The sequence below is a fragment of the Diabrotica virgifera genome, chromosome 10 (assembly GCF_917563875.1).
Source record: "Diabrotica virgifera virgifera chromosome 10, PGI_DIABVI_V3a".
Lineage (NCBI taxonomy): Eukaryota > Metazoa > Arthropoda > Insecta > Coleoptera > Chrysomelidae > Diabrotica > Diabrotica virgifera.
Genome location: NC_065452.1, coordinates 51,339,133 through 51,354,569, shown reverse-complemented (window position 1 = coordinate 51,354,569; position 15,437 = coordinate 51,339,133). Strand labels below are relative to the sequence as shown.

The following is a 15,437-nucleotide window of genomic DNA, read 5'->3' as shown; positions in this document are numbered from 1 at the left end:
ATTCATGCCCATGAAACATTTTTATCTTCTTGAAACGTGTTTCATGAAATAGGACGTGTTCTATTTTTCGATATCAGTTTCATTGTTTTGAATAATTAATTACGTGCGTTAAATGCCGACCAAGAATTTAATATTGCATTGGTTTCTATGGTGGAGCAGAACGAAGAGTTGTCTAATTATAACCTGGCGTGGTACTCGAATAGACAATAACAAGAAAATATCGTTTTTTTTTTAACCAGGATCCCCAATAAAACAATGTAAATGTTTGAATACTCATTCTATAAAATTATTGAAATTTAGCAAGATGATTATTTAATTCATTTGCGACCAAATATTATGCACTATGGTTATGATTTTTGGGCAGTAATAAAAGAGTTTCCACAACGCAACGACCTCGTCATCATCACTTTCTATTATTTACTATACAAATTTTATTTTTGTTTCTTTGTCGACACAAGTCCGGTTTTACTTTTTTTTCTGGATATCAAGGGGTGCTTAGTATGAGACTAACATTTTCTTAAAAGATTTGCCCCGGAACACCCATTTTCATTCCTTTAAAGGGGGTAGGGAAAAATCCTACTCCATCAGTAGGGTTTTTTATAAATATATATTATGGTTATTGCAACATCCCTGCGGAAACTACCCTTATCCCTGAAAGTAAGTTTGGCGAGCATGTTTTTACGGTTTTTTCGTTACCTATATATTTTTTTCAAATAACGCTTATACAGAATTAAAGACCACTATTTGCTCTACAAATAAGGTCCTATGCATTTTTTTCGTATAAGCAACCGTTACGGCACAGTGGCGCCGCAAACCTCAGAAATGCTTTGGCGGGCTCCAGTTTTTCTTTTTTTTTTTCGTCACCTATTCATTTTATTAATAACATACTTATGACATATAAAAGAACACACTGTCCGATACATATTATGACCTGTACATATTTTACTTTCTTTGCACCCTAAAGCTACAGTGGTGGCCCAGACTCAATTTTTGCATATTTTCTTCATTCATTTTCCTTTTTTTTTGGGTGGTTTCGGGGAAAATATGGGGGTGAATTATAATACAAATTTGTAAATAACACTTGTACATGGGTAATTGCTGAAAGTTTTTTTACGCTAGCATAAGCGGTTCAGATGGTATAAAAAGATACTTTTTAAAATTTAACACCCTGTAATTAAAAAATGGACAATACCCTTAAATGAAACCTATACCAAAAAATCAGACATGTATTTGTGATTAATTGCCGCTGGGTTGTTTCTTGATTCCGATTACGGTTAGGGAAAAATATTTTTTTAAAACATCTTTTTTAAAAACTTGTCAACTTTGGGGTGCCACCTCCGCTAAACGATGTGTGATAGATATATGCTGTCGCGGAATAAATTGTAGGAAATATACTCCTCTTCATATTTCTATTAAGGAATTTTTTGTAATAACGTACAGGAAGAGCTACGTTTCGTAAAAACCACAAACTACCCCCTTTAAAGGGATGAAAATGGGTGTTCCGGGGCGAAATCTTTTAAAAAAAAGTTAGTCTCATTAAACGCACCCCTTGATATACAAGAAAAAAAATAAAACCGGACTTGTGTCGAGTTTGCGAAGTTCAACCTCTGTTTCCTACACTATACTGTTTCCTAAAAAAGTTGTTAATATAAGTTATAGTCACCTTTAACGTACACATTTTAAAATTAGTGACAAATATACAGGGTCCTCCATAACACGGTGCCAAACCAAAGTTATGTTTTTTTAAACGGAACACCCTGTATTTTATTCAAAATCTGGTTTCTCTACATTTTTCTGATTAAAAAGATATAACACTTGTCTAGGGTTATACTGAGTGTTTCAAAGTTATGAGCACTTTTATCAAAAAATCATACTTACAGTAAATTATTACAGTAAATTAATTTACTGTTTTAATTAAACTGTTTATTACAGTAAATTAATTACCCTTAATATTAGAAACCTCCAATGAGTTTGTTAATGATAATTAAAATTAGACTGCATTTCATTTTTTCTCCAAGTTTATGGTAAATTCTATACAATAACGACAATTTTACATTTACTAACAAAATGATATTAATTTTCCGCGAAGAAATGGGAACTATAAATTGCTGCAAGTTCTTGTTTAAGGTGACTTTGAAATAGTTGACACAAGAACTGTCAGATGTAAGATTTTAATTATCTGTACGTTTTTATTTTTATTATTGATTATAATTGTTCGCCATATTGTTATAATTGTTACCTAACAATGAATTTTAGTCGTGAAGAAGTGACAGACATGATATGGATTTTAGGAGTGTTTCAAAAACTCATTAGTTGCCACAAGAATTTATATATCCATATAATATTATATGTCCATAGCGTCAGCAAACAAATAAGAGAGCATTTGACAACTTATTAGACAGGTTTAATCGTACTGGTTCTGTTTATGAAGCAAAGGAAAAAACAAAAATCATTATTATGGATGAAAATGAATTAAATGTTTTACTGCCTGTTCTGATCTATCCAAAACATACTCAAGAAAAACAACATGCACCCATATCATATACAATTACATCAGGAACTTGTCGGGGATGATTTCGAACGAAGAGTACAATTTTGTCAATGGTCACAACAACAAAGAGTTATACAGAGAGATTTTTTTGAGTTTGTTCTTTTTTTTTGGAGACGAGGCAACATTCCACAAAAATGGTAGTGTAAAGAGACACAACTTTCATTATTATTCCACAACCAATCCGTACTGTGCTCAGACACATAGTCAAACGAGATGGTCCTTAAATGTTTGGGGTGGAATCATAGGCAATTACGTTATAGGTCCTTTTTTCTTTGAGGAATCGGTAAATGGTGAGGTTTATTTAAATTTTCTAGTGAATCATTTGCCTATTCTACTTGACCTATTCTACTTGAAAATGTAGCACTAAACATCCGCCAACATATGTGGTGCCTTCACGACGGAGCCCCTGCTCACCACAACGCAATTGTCAACGGTGAACTCGATGAACTATTTCCTGAAAGATGGATAGGAAGAGATGGGCCAGTTCACTGGCCACCCAGATCACCAGAATTAAACGAAGTTGACTTCTTTTTGTGGGGTTATATTAAAGATGTAGTGTATAGGACACCTCCAACAATAGTTGACGATATGAAAATAAGGATAAAAAACGCCTTTCAAAGTGTCGCACAACAAATGCTTACAGACATCAGCAGGTCTTTCGAAACTCGTCTCCAGGCTTGTGTAGACGTTATGGGAGGTCATTTTGAACACCTTTTATAATATAAGAAGTACGTTGAACATTTTTTTTATTTAATTTAGTTTTTTTAATAAATTTGAATAAATTAAAGTATTGTTATTAATAACTAAGTAATACATGTTGTTATCAACAATAAAACTAAAATATCTCGAAAACTCATAACTTTAGGTATAGGGAATATTTAAAAGATCTGTAAGTATAGTGATAGAACTTTTTGATAATAATATAAAATACAGGGTGTTCCATTTAAAATTATGAAGAAAATCTTGTATTTACATTTTGACTTACCCTGTATACAATTTGTGTAGTTATAAAAAATTGTACATTGTTACAAAACTACTTTAATATTGACAGTCAAAAGCATTAAAAAAATAAGTTTATATTACACCGTTGGAAACATACAGGGCGATCAAATCAGTATGATTTTTTAATAAAAGTGCTCGTAACTTTGAAACACTCAGTATAAACCTAGACAAGTGTTACATCTATAGAATCAGAAAAATGTAGAGAAGCCAGATTTTGAATAAAATACAGGGTGTTCCGTTTAAAAAAACAACTTTGGTTTGGAACCTTGTTATGGAGGACCCTGTATATTTCTCACTAATTTTAAAATATGTAAATTAAAGGTGTCTATAACTTTTATTAACAACTATTTTTCATATATTGTATAATAACAGATATATTGGACTTTGTCACAGAAGTTGATCACCCTGTATAACATGAAACGGTTTCGTTCTTCACAATTTATTTGTTTCATGTTTCACGATTTATGTTTCACGTTTCTTTAATATTAAAAAGCAATTAAAGAGCGGCGCCGACAGCAACGACCACGTCACTACCCATTGTCGACTATACAAATTTTATTTTTGTTTCATCGATTAGAATATCACATGAAAAGGTTACTTTTTTTACAATTTATTTGTTTTATGTTTCGCGTTTCATGTTTCTTTGATGTGACAATGAAATAATAAACAATGTTTGAAATCAAGAAAAATGTCTAAAGTGTATATATCTCTTCTAGAACGTACTTATAGAAAAGCTCCTCAAAAACCGCCTTCTTCTGTTATGATATATGGCATCAATCCATCCACGGTCAAGGTTGTGTGGCGATATGTGCAGCCATCATTAGAAGAAGAACCATTACAGGGTTATAAGGTATGTTTCCGTTCAGAATTTTTTATTGTAAATGTTCTTTTGTAACGATGATAAAATATATGGATCTATATAAACTGAGTTTAGTTTTCAATTAGATATACGGACTTAAAATGGCAACACTGCCGGCTTCCCACATACTATAATTGTATAAGCTATGCTTTATTATTATAATTTATAGATACGTAAACATTAACAGTGTAGGAGACAGCATATTTAGTAGTCATATAGTATAAATTTCATTTGGAAAATAGACGTGGCTATTTCGGATCATTTTTTAATATTCTTGGACAATCGTTACCTGTTAATTGCTTAAATTATTATTAATTAAATTAATAGGATTATTTTTAACTATGTATTCAGTGATTACAGTCATGTATATTCTATGAAATAAAAACTAATAATCGAGAAAAGAGAAAAATTGATAAAGTGATTTTAATAACATACTGTTACTATCGGAACGAGTAGATAAACATTTGAACATCTTTTACAGTTAAAATGCAATTTTAAATGTTTAAAAAATTTGAGTAGCCCCTTCATAGATAACTACTTGCTGGTATTTTAACAATCGTATTAGGTTACCTACTCATTGTAAATTAGTCATTTCAGAACTTAATGTATTTTTTTTTAATCTGCTGATGGACGATGACGCAACGATACTAATAATTAAAAAGTAAACGCTCTGGGGTCAATCCAAGCCAAGTGGCCCAAAGGTGGTTGCTTGACAATTTTTTATTTTCTACCTATTAAACTTCAGTCTATTGAAAGCACAAAATTGTATTTATTTTTTTTTTTTTTAATTTATTTTGCCGATGACGGCCATTTTTGTTAAAGCGTATCGATCATAGAACAATAAATCAAAAACCAAACTTTTTAGAAAAGTATGTTCTTGAAAAGCATAAGACAAGCCGATAATGGTTTGTAATTTTTTTCTGAAAAAGATATACGTACATACTTTAAATAAAGAAAGTTTGAGCTTTGAGACTTGAGTAAATTTTTTCAAAGAAAATCTCAAAAATGTAATTTTTTGCAAAATCTCAAAGTTTGACCCCGTATATCTCTGATAGGCACGGATGAAAAAATTTGAAATTTGGCTGAATGTTAGCCTCTAGCAAGTAGAATAAGGAGTAAAAATTTGGAGTTGCAGACTTACGTCGTATAGGAGTTACAGGCCTGAAAAAATAGCCAAAAATCAAAATGGTCAAAATTTGAGCGTTTGCGGGCACGGTAAACTGTATAATTAAATAAAAATTAATCTATTTTCATCAGATTATCAATATTATTATCAGATTATTATTTCAATTAGTACAAATTTATACAGGGTGGGCCAAAGAAAAGAGTCCACCTCGATATTTCCACCACCACCACCATTTCCACCAATAGGTCCACCACCTATTAGATTTTAAGGAAATGCCGAAATAGGTTTATTTTTATTTTTATATTGCAATTGTTTGGCATATATTTCATTCTACGTGACGTCATCCATCAGAGCGTGATGACGTAATCGATGATTTTTTAATGGGAATAGGGGTCGTGTGGTACCTCATTTGAAAGCGTGTTCAATTCTCTATTCAGTAATATTAACATTATGGTCATAATTTATACAGGGTGACTAAAAAAAATTTTCAATTAAATTAATTGACGCAAAAAGAAGAATGTATGCAATTTATTTAACTCAAAATGCATTATACCTACTACTGTCAGAAAATAGAAAAGATGTTTATTTCACAAGTAAACATATATCTTTTCGGTTAAATTAAATCACAAACAGCCTCCCACCTACATCTTTACATTTTGAACATTTAATTTAAGCAAAAAAGCAATATTTATTTGCCAAATAATAATTTTTTTCTATTTTCTGACAGCAATAAAATGTATTTTGAGTTAAATAAATTACATACATTCTTCTTTTTGTCAATTAATTTAATTCAAAAATTACTTTTTTGGCCACCCTGTACAAATAATGATATTATTGTTTATATTATTAAACAGAGAATTGAACACTCTTTCAAATGAGATAACATACGACCCTTATTCCCATTTAAAAAAATCATCGATTACGTCATCACGCCCAGATGGATGATGTCACTATATACTATATGTATGAAATATATATAAAAAATTGTAATTTAAAAATAAAAATCGACCTGTTTCGGCATTCCCTTAAAATCTAATAACTGCCAAATATCAAGGAAAACTCTTCTTTGGCCCACCCTGTATAAATTTGTATTCATTGTGAAATCTGGTGAAAATAGATTGTTATTTCATTAGACAGTTTATTTGAATTTTAATTACCCTGCCCGCAAACGCTCAAATTTTGACCATTTTTACAGGCCTGTAACTCCTATCTGACGTAAGTCTGCAACTCCAAATTTTTACTCCTTATTCTACTTGCTACGGGCTAACATTCAGCCAAATTTCAAATTTTTTGATCCGCGCCCATCAGAGATACAAGGGGTCAAACTTTGAGATATTTCAAAAAATTACACTTTTGAGATTTTTTTTGAAAAAATTTACTTAAGTCTCAAAGCTCGAAACTTTTTTATTTAAAGTATCTACCTATGTCTTTTCCAGAAAAGAATTACAATCCATTATTGGCTTGCCTTGTGCTGTTAAAAAAATGTTGAAAATGGCATTTTATCAGTTTACCTTTTCAAACTTTAAGGTTCATTTAAGGCCTTAAGGGTAGTTTGAAATTAAATAATGCTATAGGCCTTTTTTAGAGCATACTATTCTAAAAATTTTGGTTTTTGATTTATTGTTCTAGGACAAACCTCAGTGAAAATATTGGCTAAAGAGCGAAACCATGTTTTCCGTGAAAATGATCGATACGCTTTAACAAAACTTGCCGTCATCGGTAAAATAAATTTTTTAAAAATAAAATAAATACAATTTTGTGCTTTCAATAGACTGAAGTTTATAAGATAGAAAAATAAAAAATATTAAAAAAAGTCAAGCAACTTATTTATATTGGACCACTTGGCATGGATTGACCCTCTGTATGTAACTACCTACTAATAAAATCAATCTTATTTCACATTTTTAGATTCGTGTATGGGAAAGTGATCAAGATTTGAGCACAGCCAATGACACAATAATTCCGTTTGGAGGAAAGCTGGAGGGATATGTGAATAACCTATCTCCTGGAAAAGTCTACAAATTGAGAGTGTTGGCGTACTCCAATGGTGGAGATGGTAGAATGAGCTCTCCAGCAAAAGAATTCCAAATGGGTAGGCCAAAATAACACTATGGTTTTGTTGGTGATGGCTTTATAGTACAAGCTTAGTTTTATTTTAGTTGGTGTAGTGTAGAAAATGCCATTGTTGTTGCTTTAAGAATTTTTGTGCAAATGGCATTCATAGCTAGGGGATTAGATTTTTGGTTTGAGGATTCATGTAACTAAACGAGTTATACTTGTGCCAAAATAGGAAATGTAAATGTCTAAATATTGGATAGAAAAAAAAGACAGTAAACTTTTATCGTATTTTTTATACTAGAGGAAGTAAAAATAATTACAGGAAGTTATGTCCACACCAGAAGTTTATGAGTTCAAAAAAAATTACCATTTTTCATTGCTTACCTGAAATAATGTTTTAAGGTTGAAAGTAACAGTAAGGTAAAAACTCGCTACAAGGCATTCATAAGATAAAAAATCCATAATGTTTAAGGGTGTTCAATTTTCAGGAACTAATAAGGAAAAAAGAAACAAAGAAAATAATGGAAAATATAAAAGAAGAAATTAAATTATATACTGAACTATCAAAAGTGAAAAACCGAATAATACTGTTTGCAAAAAAGTAGTTGGAATAACAGTAGATAAACACGGTTATTTCTGATCCACTTTCTCAAATTGCGGCTACCACTGACGTCTTCTTCTTCTTTAAGTACTGTCTCCCAAAAATGATCATCACTATCTTTACTCTATCTGCCTCTGCTCTCTATTGAGCTGTATTTAAACCAGTCCTTTAAAATTTTCAACCATGACGCGCTCCTTCTTTATATGCTCCTTCCTCCTCTTATCTTTCTCTATATTATCAATCTTAACATTTCATAGCGCTGTCCCCTCATTACGTGTCCCAGATATTGTAACTGTAATGTATCAGCCGAAAAGCTTGTGGCAAATCTAACTTGGTGAACTCCCTACCTCCTTGAAGCTTTGCAAACAATTCTTCTATTCTTGGCATATAGTGCTGATCGATCTCTATTTCAGGGTTGACTGTTACTTTGAAGTCACCGCAGATCCTAACTTGCCATTTTTCTTGAATACTGGTACTATCGGTGTAGCCCAGGGACTGTAATCCGTCGGTGATATAATACCTAAAGACAAAAGACGATTTAGTTCTTGTTCAACTTGTTGCTTAATGGCAAAAGGTATATGCCTTGCCTTTACAAATTTTGGATAAATGACCTACCTATTTGATTACAATTATTACAAGTATTTTATAAATACACTTTGTTATCATTCCTCCTTCCGCAAATGACACATGCACCATGTTGTCGTTGTTGAGGTTGAATGTCATGCGCGTAACGTCTGTGCTGCTCCTCATTTTCTGCACTCTGCGTCTCTGTAGTTTCCCATTTCATTGGAGTCTGCGCGTTGCTCCAACGTCGCTGCGCATCGTACCTTCGCGCACCTTCGTACCTTCAGAGTTGACGTGGTTAAGAGGTTCTGGCTTAACCCTTACCATTTCCTCGTGGATTTCTCTGGCAGCCATCTTGGAAGCTGCTAAACTGACCATTTTTTCGAGATCGGCGCTTACATCTTCTTCCATAAGCCGGTCCAACACGCGTCCCTTGCCGAAACCGAACAAAAATCTGTCTCTTAGGCATACTTTTAATTGGCTGCCGAACTCACAGCCTACCGCTAATCCTCTTAAGCGTGCAGCCCACTCACTCGCCGATTCTGTCACGTCTTTCTGAGCACTGTAAAATTTAAATCGCGCTGCAAACGGACTCTGCTGTGTTTTGAAATACCCGTCCAATGTGACAAGAAGCTGATTATACGTTTTTTCTTCTGGTTTTTCAGAACTTACCAGATCGAAAATAAGCTGATATGCGTTCTCGTCTAAAGCGTTTAATAAAATAGCTCTTATCTTCTCTGCGTCCGTATTGCCTTTGATACCGTTTGCTGCGAAATAGTTTCCTAGCCGCGCTTTGAAAATTGACCAGTCTGAACTCTTCAAACAGAACTCGCGTAATTTGCCACATACCGATTCCGCCATTTTTTACACTTTTTTCACTATTTTTTACACGTTTGGCCGAAAATAAAAGTTTTCCTCGTCGCCAATGATGTAATGTATCAGTCCTAGCTATTCTGCTGACACACACACGTGCTCGAGACGTTACAACTTTAAATAAAAGCCGGACATTTACGGACTAGTTTTATTGTATAGTTGAAGTAACATACAAGAGAGCGATATAGGTTTAAATTTCCTTATATGCTACTACAGTGAAGTAGGATGGTCACTGATGTCAAAATGAACAGTGACACCGAGCGAAATACAAATACCCGAAACCTAGTATATCACAGTAACTTTCGTATTTTTTTTATTGTGTTTATTATTTCGTATTCCTTATTCCATTTTTCGCAATACTTCCTTGTTCGCTTTCTTCTGTGCCTATGCTGTTCTATACATCTTTCTGGAACACCACAATTCAAATGGCCGTAGCTGATTTATGTGTTCTTGCTTCAATGTCCAGATTTTAAGTCCATATTGTAGTATCGAAAACAATCTCAGGGCTCTTATTCTCAGTGCTAATCTAAGACCTTTATTGCAGAGAATTGTTTTCTGAAATCCAGGTTCCCAGGTATTATATTTTTCAACCCTTTCTATTGATACATCTCCCAAATGTATGTTTGTATTTTTGTTTTCTTTGTTATTATCATATACATATTTAGTCTTTTTATATTCATTTTTAGTCTATATTTTTCGTCTTTAGAATTTGGACAAATTTTTCATGTCTCACTTTGTCGAATGCTTTTTCAAAATTAGCGTAAAAAACATGCACTCTACATTCATATACATGCATCTTTGAGCTATCACATTAAAAGCAAATAATGCCTCCCTGGTTCCTAGTCCGTTTCTGAACCCAATCTTCCCTAGTTCCATCTGTTTTGTTGTCATTAAACAACTCATTAATGTATTTATTCTGTCCATATCATTAATTTTTCGTTAGTATTCAACACTAGTTTCCCATTTCGTCGGTCTAATAAGCATATTGCCTAAGTCCATTTTTTGCGAAAATTGATTTTTGGTGTCATCTAGTAGTAGACGGTAAAAGCTACCGCCTGACAATTCCCACAAGCGCCATAATTATTTTATTTCGCGCCAATTTCGTTAAACGAATTTTGCGGAAGTCCATTATTTCTTTCACATTCATACGAATATTGCCTATGTCCATTGTTTGATCAGGTGTTAGCTTGTACGTAACAGTGTTACTGAAGTTGTTTTGATTGAAAACGTTAGAAAATGTAAGTAAATAAATATATATGTTGATTATTATTATTAATATGGATATATTATAAGTAGAAAGTTTGTGTAAATATTTTGTTTAATTGACTTTGGTCAATTATGTATTGCATGGAGTTAGGTAATTTTCTCTTGTATTACTTTTGTTGTCTTTTGGACATAGGCAAGCTCCAAAGTTTTTGGCTCTCCTGTAAAATTTTTAATTTGTGACTTAGGCAATTCGCTTATTAGACCGACGATTTGTATCTTTCAGTATTCCCGGTTTTCATTTTCTATCGTTGTGAGTTGATTCTTCAATTTTTTATGTTTGTTAAAACTATCATGTCTTTTCTGGTATTCTTCTATTTCTGCGCATTGTTTTTTAAATCATTCTTCTTTCGGTAGCTTAATTTTGTATTTTATGTATTTATCCACTGTTTTGTACATTCTGATTATGTTTGTTTTTATGTTGATTATATCTACAATTTCCTCCGTCATCCATTGTGTCTTTTGGTATATGGTTCGTGTCAGAATTTATTTTGGACTTATATATTTCTGTCTTTATTAATAACTATTTTATATTCGTTTTACTAACGTCATAAAGACATAACAACGTCCCCTGTCTTGGAAATGAGCCAAAGTAACCTTGTTTATCTACTAAAAGAGATTTAAAAAATAATAAAAGACATCTCATATGAAGTGAGCCGATAAATATAGCAGAGCACAATACTCCAGGGAAATAAGCAAGAAATGGACCATGTTCGGGACACTGAAATATCCAGGTAGCTGACAACTTTTTTAATTATTGTAGACCGATGGGAATTAAACCTACTTGTTTCCTGCCTAGAGCTCGCGTCTGTTTTTTAATTATTAGCAATTTAGTGCAAAAAACGCGATTTTTTGTACTCCATTAAAAAGCTAAATAGTTGACATAAAATTACAAAATTTAATTTTTTAGAACATTGATAAACCTTCAATATGATAAACCTTTAATCAAAAACTTTAAAAAGAAAAATCAAAATCCATTGTGTATATCCGGATATATAGAAAGTGATGTAGTTTTAAGTTGCTTTTTTAGTTTTGAACTCGTTCATTTGTCGGCTCCTAGCTCGACCTTCACTTACCACGACTAGTCACCATTTGAACTACATTTTTAAAAATCCGTGTAAAATACCAGCTTTTCGAATATATACAAAGATTTTTTCCACGGTCAATATTTTTAAAGTTATTCTAAATGTTTATAAACTACAAAATTTCAAAAATTTGTCATTAGGATTTTTGACTATATTAAATAATGTTTTTATCTTTTTTTATTACATCTTGACAGTTATTACTCTTCTACTTTCATTTGACATTCGCAGAATTGCCCTATCTTCATTATTTTCTGTCTTATGTTATTGCAAAGCAAAGGTCTCTGGGATAAACAAATAGAATAACTTTTAAACTAATTAATGGATCGGTCTCAAATTTTGAGGGTTTGTTAAGTACCCCAATACCCAACTTTGGGTGAAACCCTAAAGTTCTAAGTTAAATTTAGTAAAAGTTATTAACAAATATTGGTTTTCATTTATTTTTCAATTTGCGAAGCAACAAATTAATTTTTTAACGTTCAAAAATCGGCGTTTTGAAGCCTTTTCAATGTTCTAAAAAATCAAATTTTGTAACTTTATGTCAACTATTTAACTTTTGAATGGGGTGCAAAAAATCGAAAAAATCACGTTTTTTGCACTAAATTGTTAATAAAAAAAAACGGACGCGCACTCTAGGCAGGAAACAGGTAGGTCTTCTTCCTATAGGTCTACAATAAGTAAAAAAGTAGTCAGTTACCTGGATATTTCAGTGTCCTGAGAAACTCCTTATTTCTCTGGACTACAAGGCTTGTAGCTTTAATGCGATTGCATAATGTAGACTATTGTATATGTAATGTAATATATGTTTTATGTAGAATTTCTAAAGCTTTTTGTTGTAGTTATTATGTTATTGCTTGTATATAATAAAACAATCTATTGGACCTCTTGTCTAATTATATGTATGTTTCAGGAAAACCTCAATATTTTCGCAGCGCAGCTACTGACGTACAAAACAGTGTAATTATACTTGCTATTGCTCTAGCAGCACACTTCTTCTTTACGGAGTCGTGACAGTATAACAAATTTGTATGAATCATAGGATTTAATTGTTATAATAGTATTATACTAAGATTGAAAGGAAGCAGCTGAGCTCATGGTTGATTAAGTCCACTTATCGGTTCCATGACAGATCGTAACGCAACAGTTCATAACCCCACACATGGTTATGGACAATTCGTCGCGCCGACGATTCGTAACGGTATAATTCGTAACGCCAACATTTAATTTTTTTAGCAAATTAGTATTACTGAATTTATACAAAAATTTATTTTGCATACATTCCTATACTAGAAGTAATGGTACTTTTTTAAGACCACTTCTTTTTAAATATAGTTTACACATATTTTTGTATATATTTGTGGCGACACGCTTTAATTACTACATATTTTTGCTAATTTTATTTTTTAATAACTTTTCTCAAAACGGTCACATAAAATTCACATTTAATATACAAACCAGATGCTAAGAAGTTTTACGAAACGAAATGTATCCCTAACCATATGTTTTTGGTGTGTTCAGTTTAACAAACTGAAACTTCCCCATAAATTAATTACCTTATCGATCTTATGTCAACGCACTTTTTAAATGCATTCGAAGACGTTTCTTAAAACTACAGAAAGGTTCTGAGCTTTTAAAACGCCAGATGTAGTAATTTATTGCCTTTTCTAGCCATATTGTAAAACCGCAAACATGATGACCGTGCTGTGGTCTCCGCAGTATCGTCACGGCAGGCACGCAGTTCAGACGCACCGTCGCTGCCCTCAAACAATAAACAACCCTCTTATGAGACGAATAAGCACGCCTTTTAACCAAAAATAAAATAAATATCACTGTTCGTTATTTACACTTATTTTTAATTGATTCCGTTAACACCCACACCATCGGAACATATGACACACTCTTAATATGACAACTAAAGAATTTTTTTTTAATTGTTTATCTTTAATTATCACTTTAAGTTATTATGCGGCGTTACGAACTCTCGCGTTACGAAATGTCTTGTCACACCACGTATCTCTCAGTTGGACTTAAAATTATGACTCTTTGATATATATCAATAGATCTGATTTTTTTAAAATTTTTTACATGTTTTTTTGAATATTTTTTTACTGTATAGTGGTATTGACTCCGTCCAATAGATATATGGTTTTCTATGTTTTTATTTTACCATGAAGCAAAATCTTATTCCTCTGCAAGTACCTGCAAAAATGAATGACCAAAAAAGTGAATCAAAAGTAGATTTTGCTTCATAGGTCGGTAATGTTATCGATTTTAAAAGTGATAATTTTATATTTACACTATAATAAATTTCCAATATTTTTAATATTGTTTTTATTTTGACCTACTCTCCAAAACCAGAGAGCAACTATCCCAAAGATAAAACAATAGTAGAGTAATATCTTCGTAAAAAATTAGAACAACTGTGCACAACCTCGTTTGTAATAAGAAAATCAAGGAAAAATACTAAAGGTATCTTGAGAATTTTACCATATCTTAGTATCACGGTGTAGTTATCAGCTGTCAAGGCAGCTTTTCAAGTTATCAGCTGTCAAGACAGTATTGTCAGAAAATATGCGAAACAGTCGATGTTTGAGAGTTCTGGTAATAAAAAAAAAGAATGTGTGTGTATACGTAAGAAGTTATACTTCTATCGTTGACTGATAAATATACTGGAAGATACGAAACTAAATGAGCGTTTATGTACGACACCAGTGGTTTTAGAAATAGATGGCGTTAGCAGCTTTCTAGGTGCGAGATCGAATTTACCTGAGACAACGATGAGACGTATTCAGGTAGCTTTGGTTATCGGAATTTGGGGTCGATCGGATTAAAATAAAAATTATTTAATTCTTTTGATGCATTTAAATTTGAGTTCTCATTCAACGATAACAATGGCAATTTTTAAAATAATTATTGGAGTGTACCTATGTATTACTTTCTAAACTCGTTTTTAAATTAGCAAGAATAATTTGTAGTTGTAATTTGTCTTCTAATTTGAATTCTTGAAACAAATCATTAAATATTCTAAAGTTTATTTAATAATTTTATATAATATATATGTATAATAATATAATTTATTTAATAAAAAATTTATTTAACGAGAAAAATACTCACTCGGTGATTTTAGATATTGTACATTTCTTATTTGCCTCATAATCTCGATAAAAAAATAGGTAGTTATTTTCGTTAATTACAGTCTCTTCTGATAATTGTATATTTTGTTTGGAGATATTGCAAACGTATTTACTTAAATGAAATTGACTTAGTAACCCGCTCGGCCACTTTAAACTCTTCTAGAGAAAAATGGTAAGGACTCATGAATGGTTGCAATCGCGATTTCCAACAAGTTCTTCCAAGTTTTTTCGTGCCGTTGATATTTTCCGAGTTAGGGGGAAAATAGTGACTAAGTATAATTATTGAATTATTTATTATTAACTTTACTTCTTAAAGGTGCCGTG

At 32.0% G+C, this 15,437-nt stretch overlaps 1 protein-coding gene across 1 annotated transcript in view; it reads left to right on the top strand.

The window, feature by feature from the left end:
• The window catches only part of LOC114341077 (contactin), a 60,500-nt gene extending 46,198 nt beyond the window's left edge, over window positions 1-14,302 (top strand). Inside the window, exons 13-15 of the mRNA XM_050663549.1 lie at window positions 4,270-4,403; window positions 7,447-7,630; window positions 12,890-14,302. Coding sequence (XP_050519506.1) covers window positions 4,270-4,403; window positions 7,447-7,630; window positions 12,890-12,990 — 419 coding nt within the window. The 3' untranslated portion in view covers window positions 12,991-14,302. The remainder of the gene's footprint in view (window positions 1-4,269; window positions 4,404-7,446; window positions 7,631-12,889) is intronic.
• The last annotated feature ends 1,135 nt before the right edge of the window (window positions 14,303-15,437 follow it).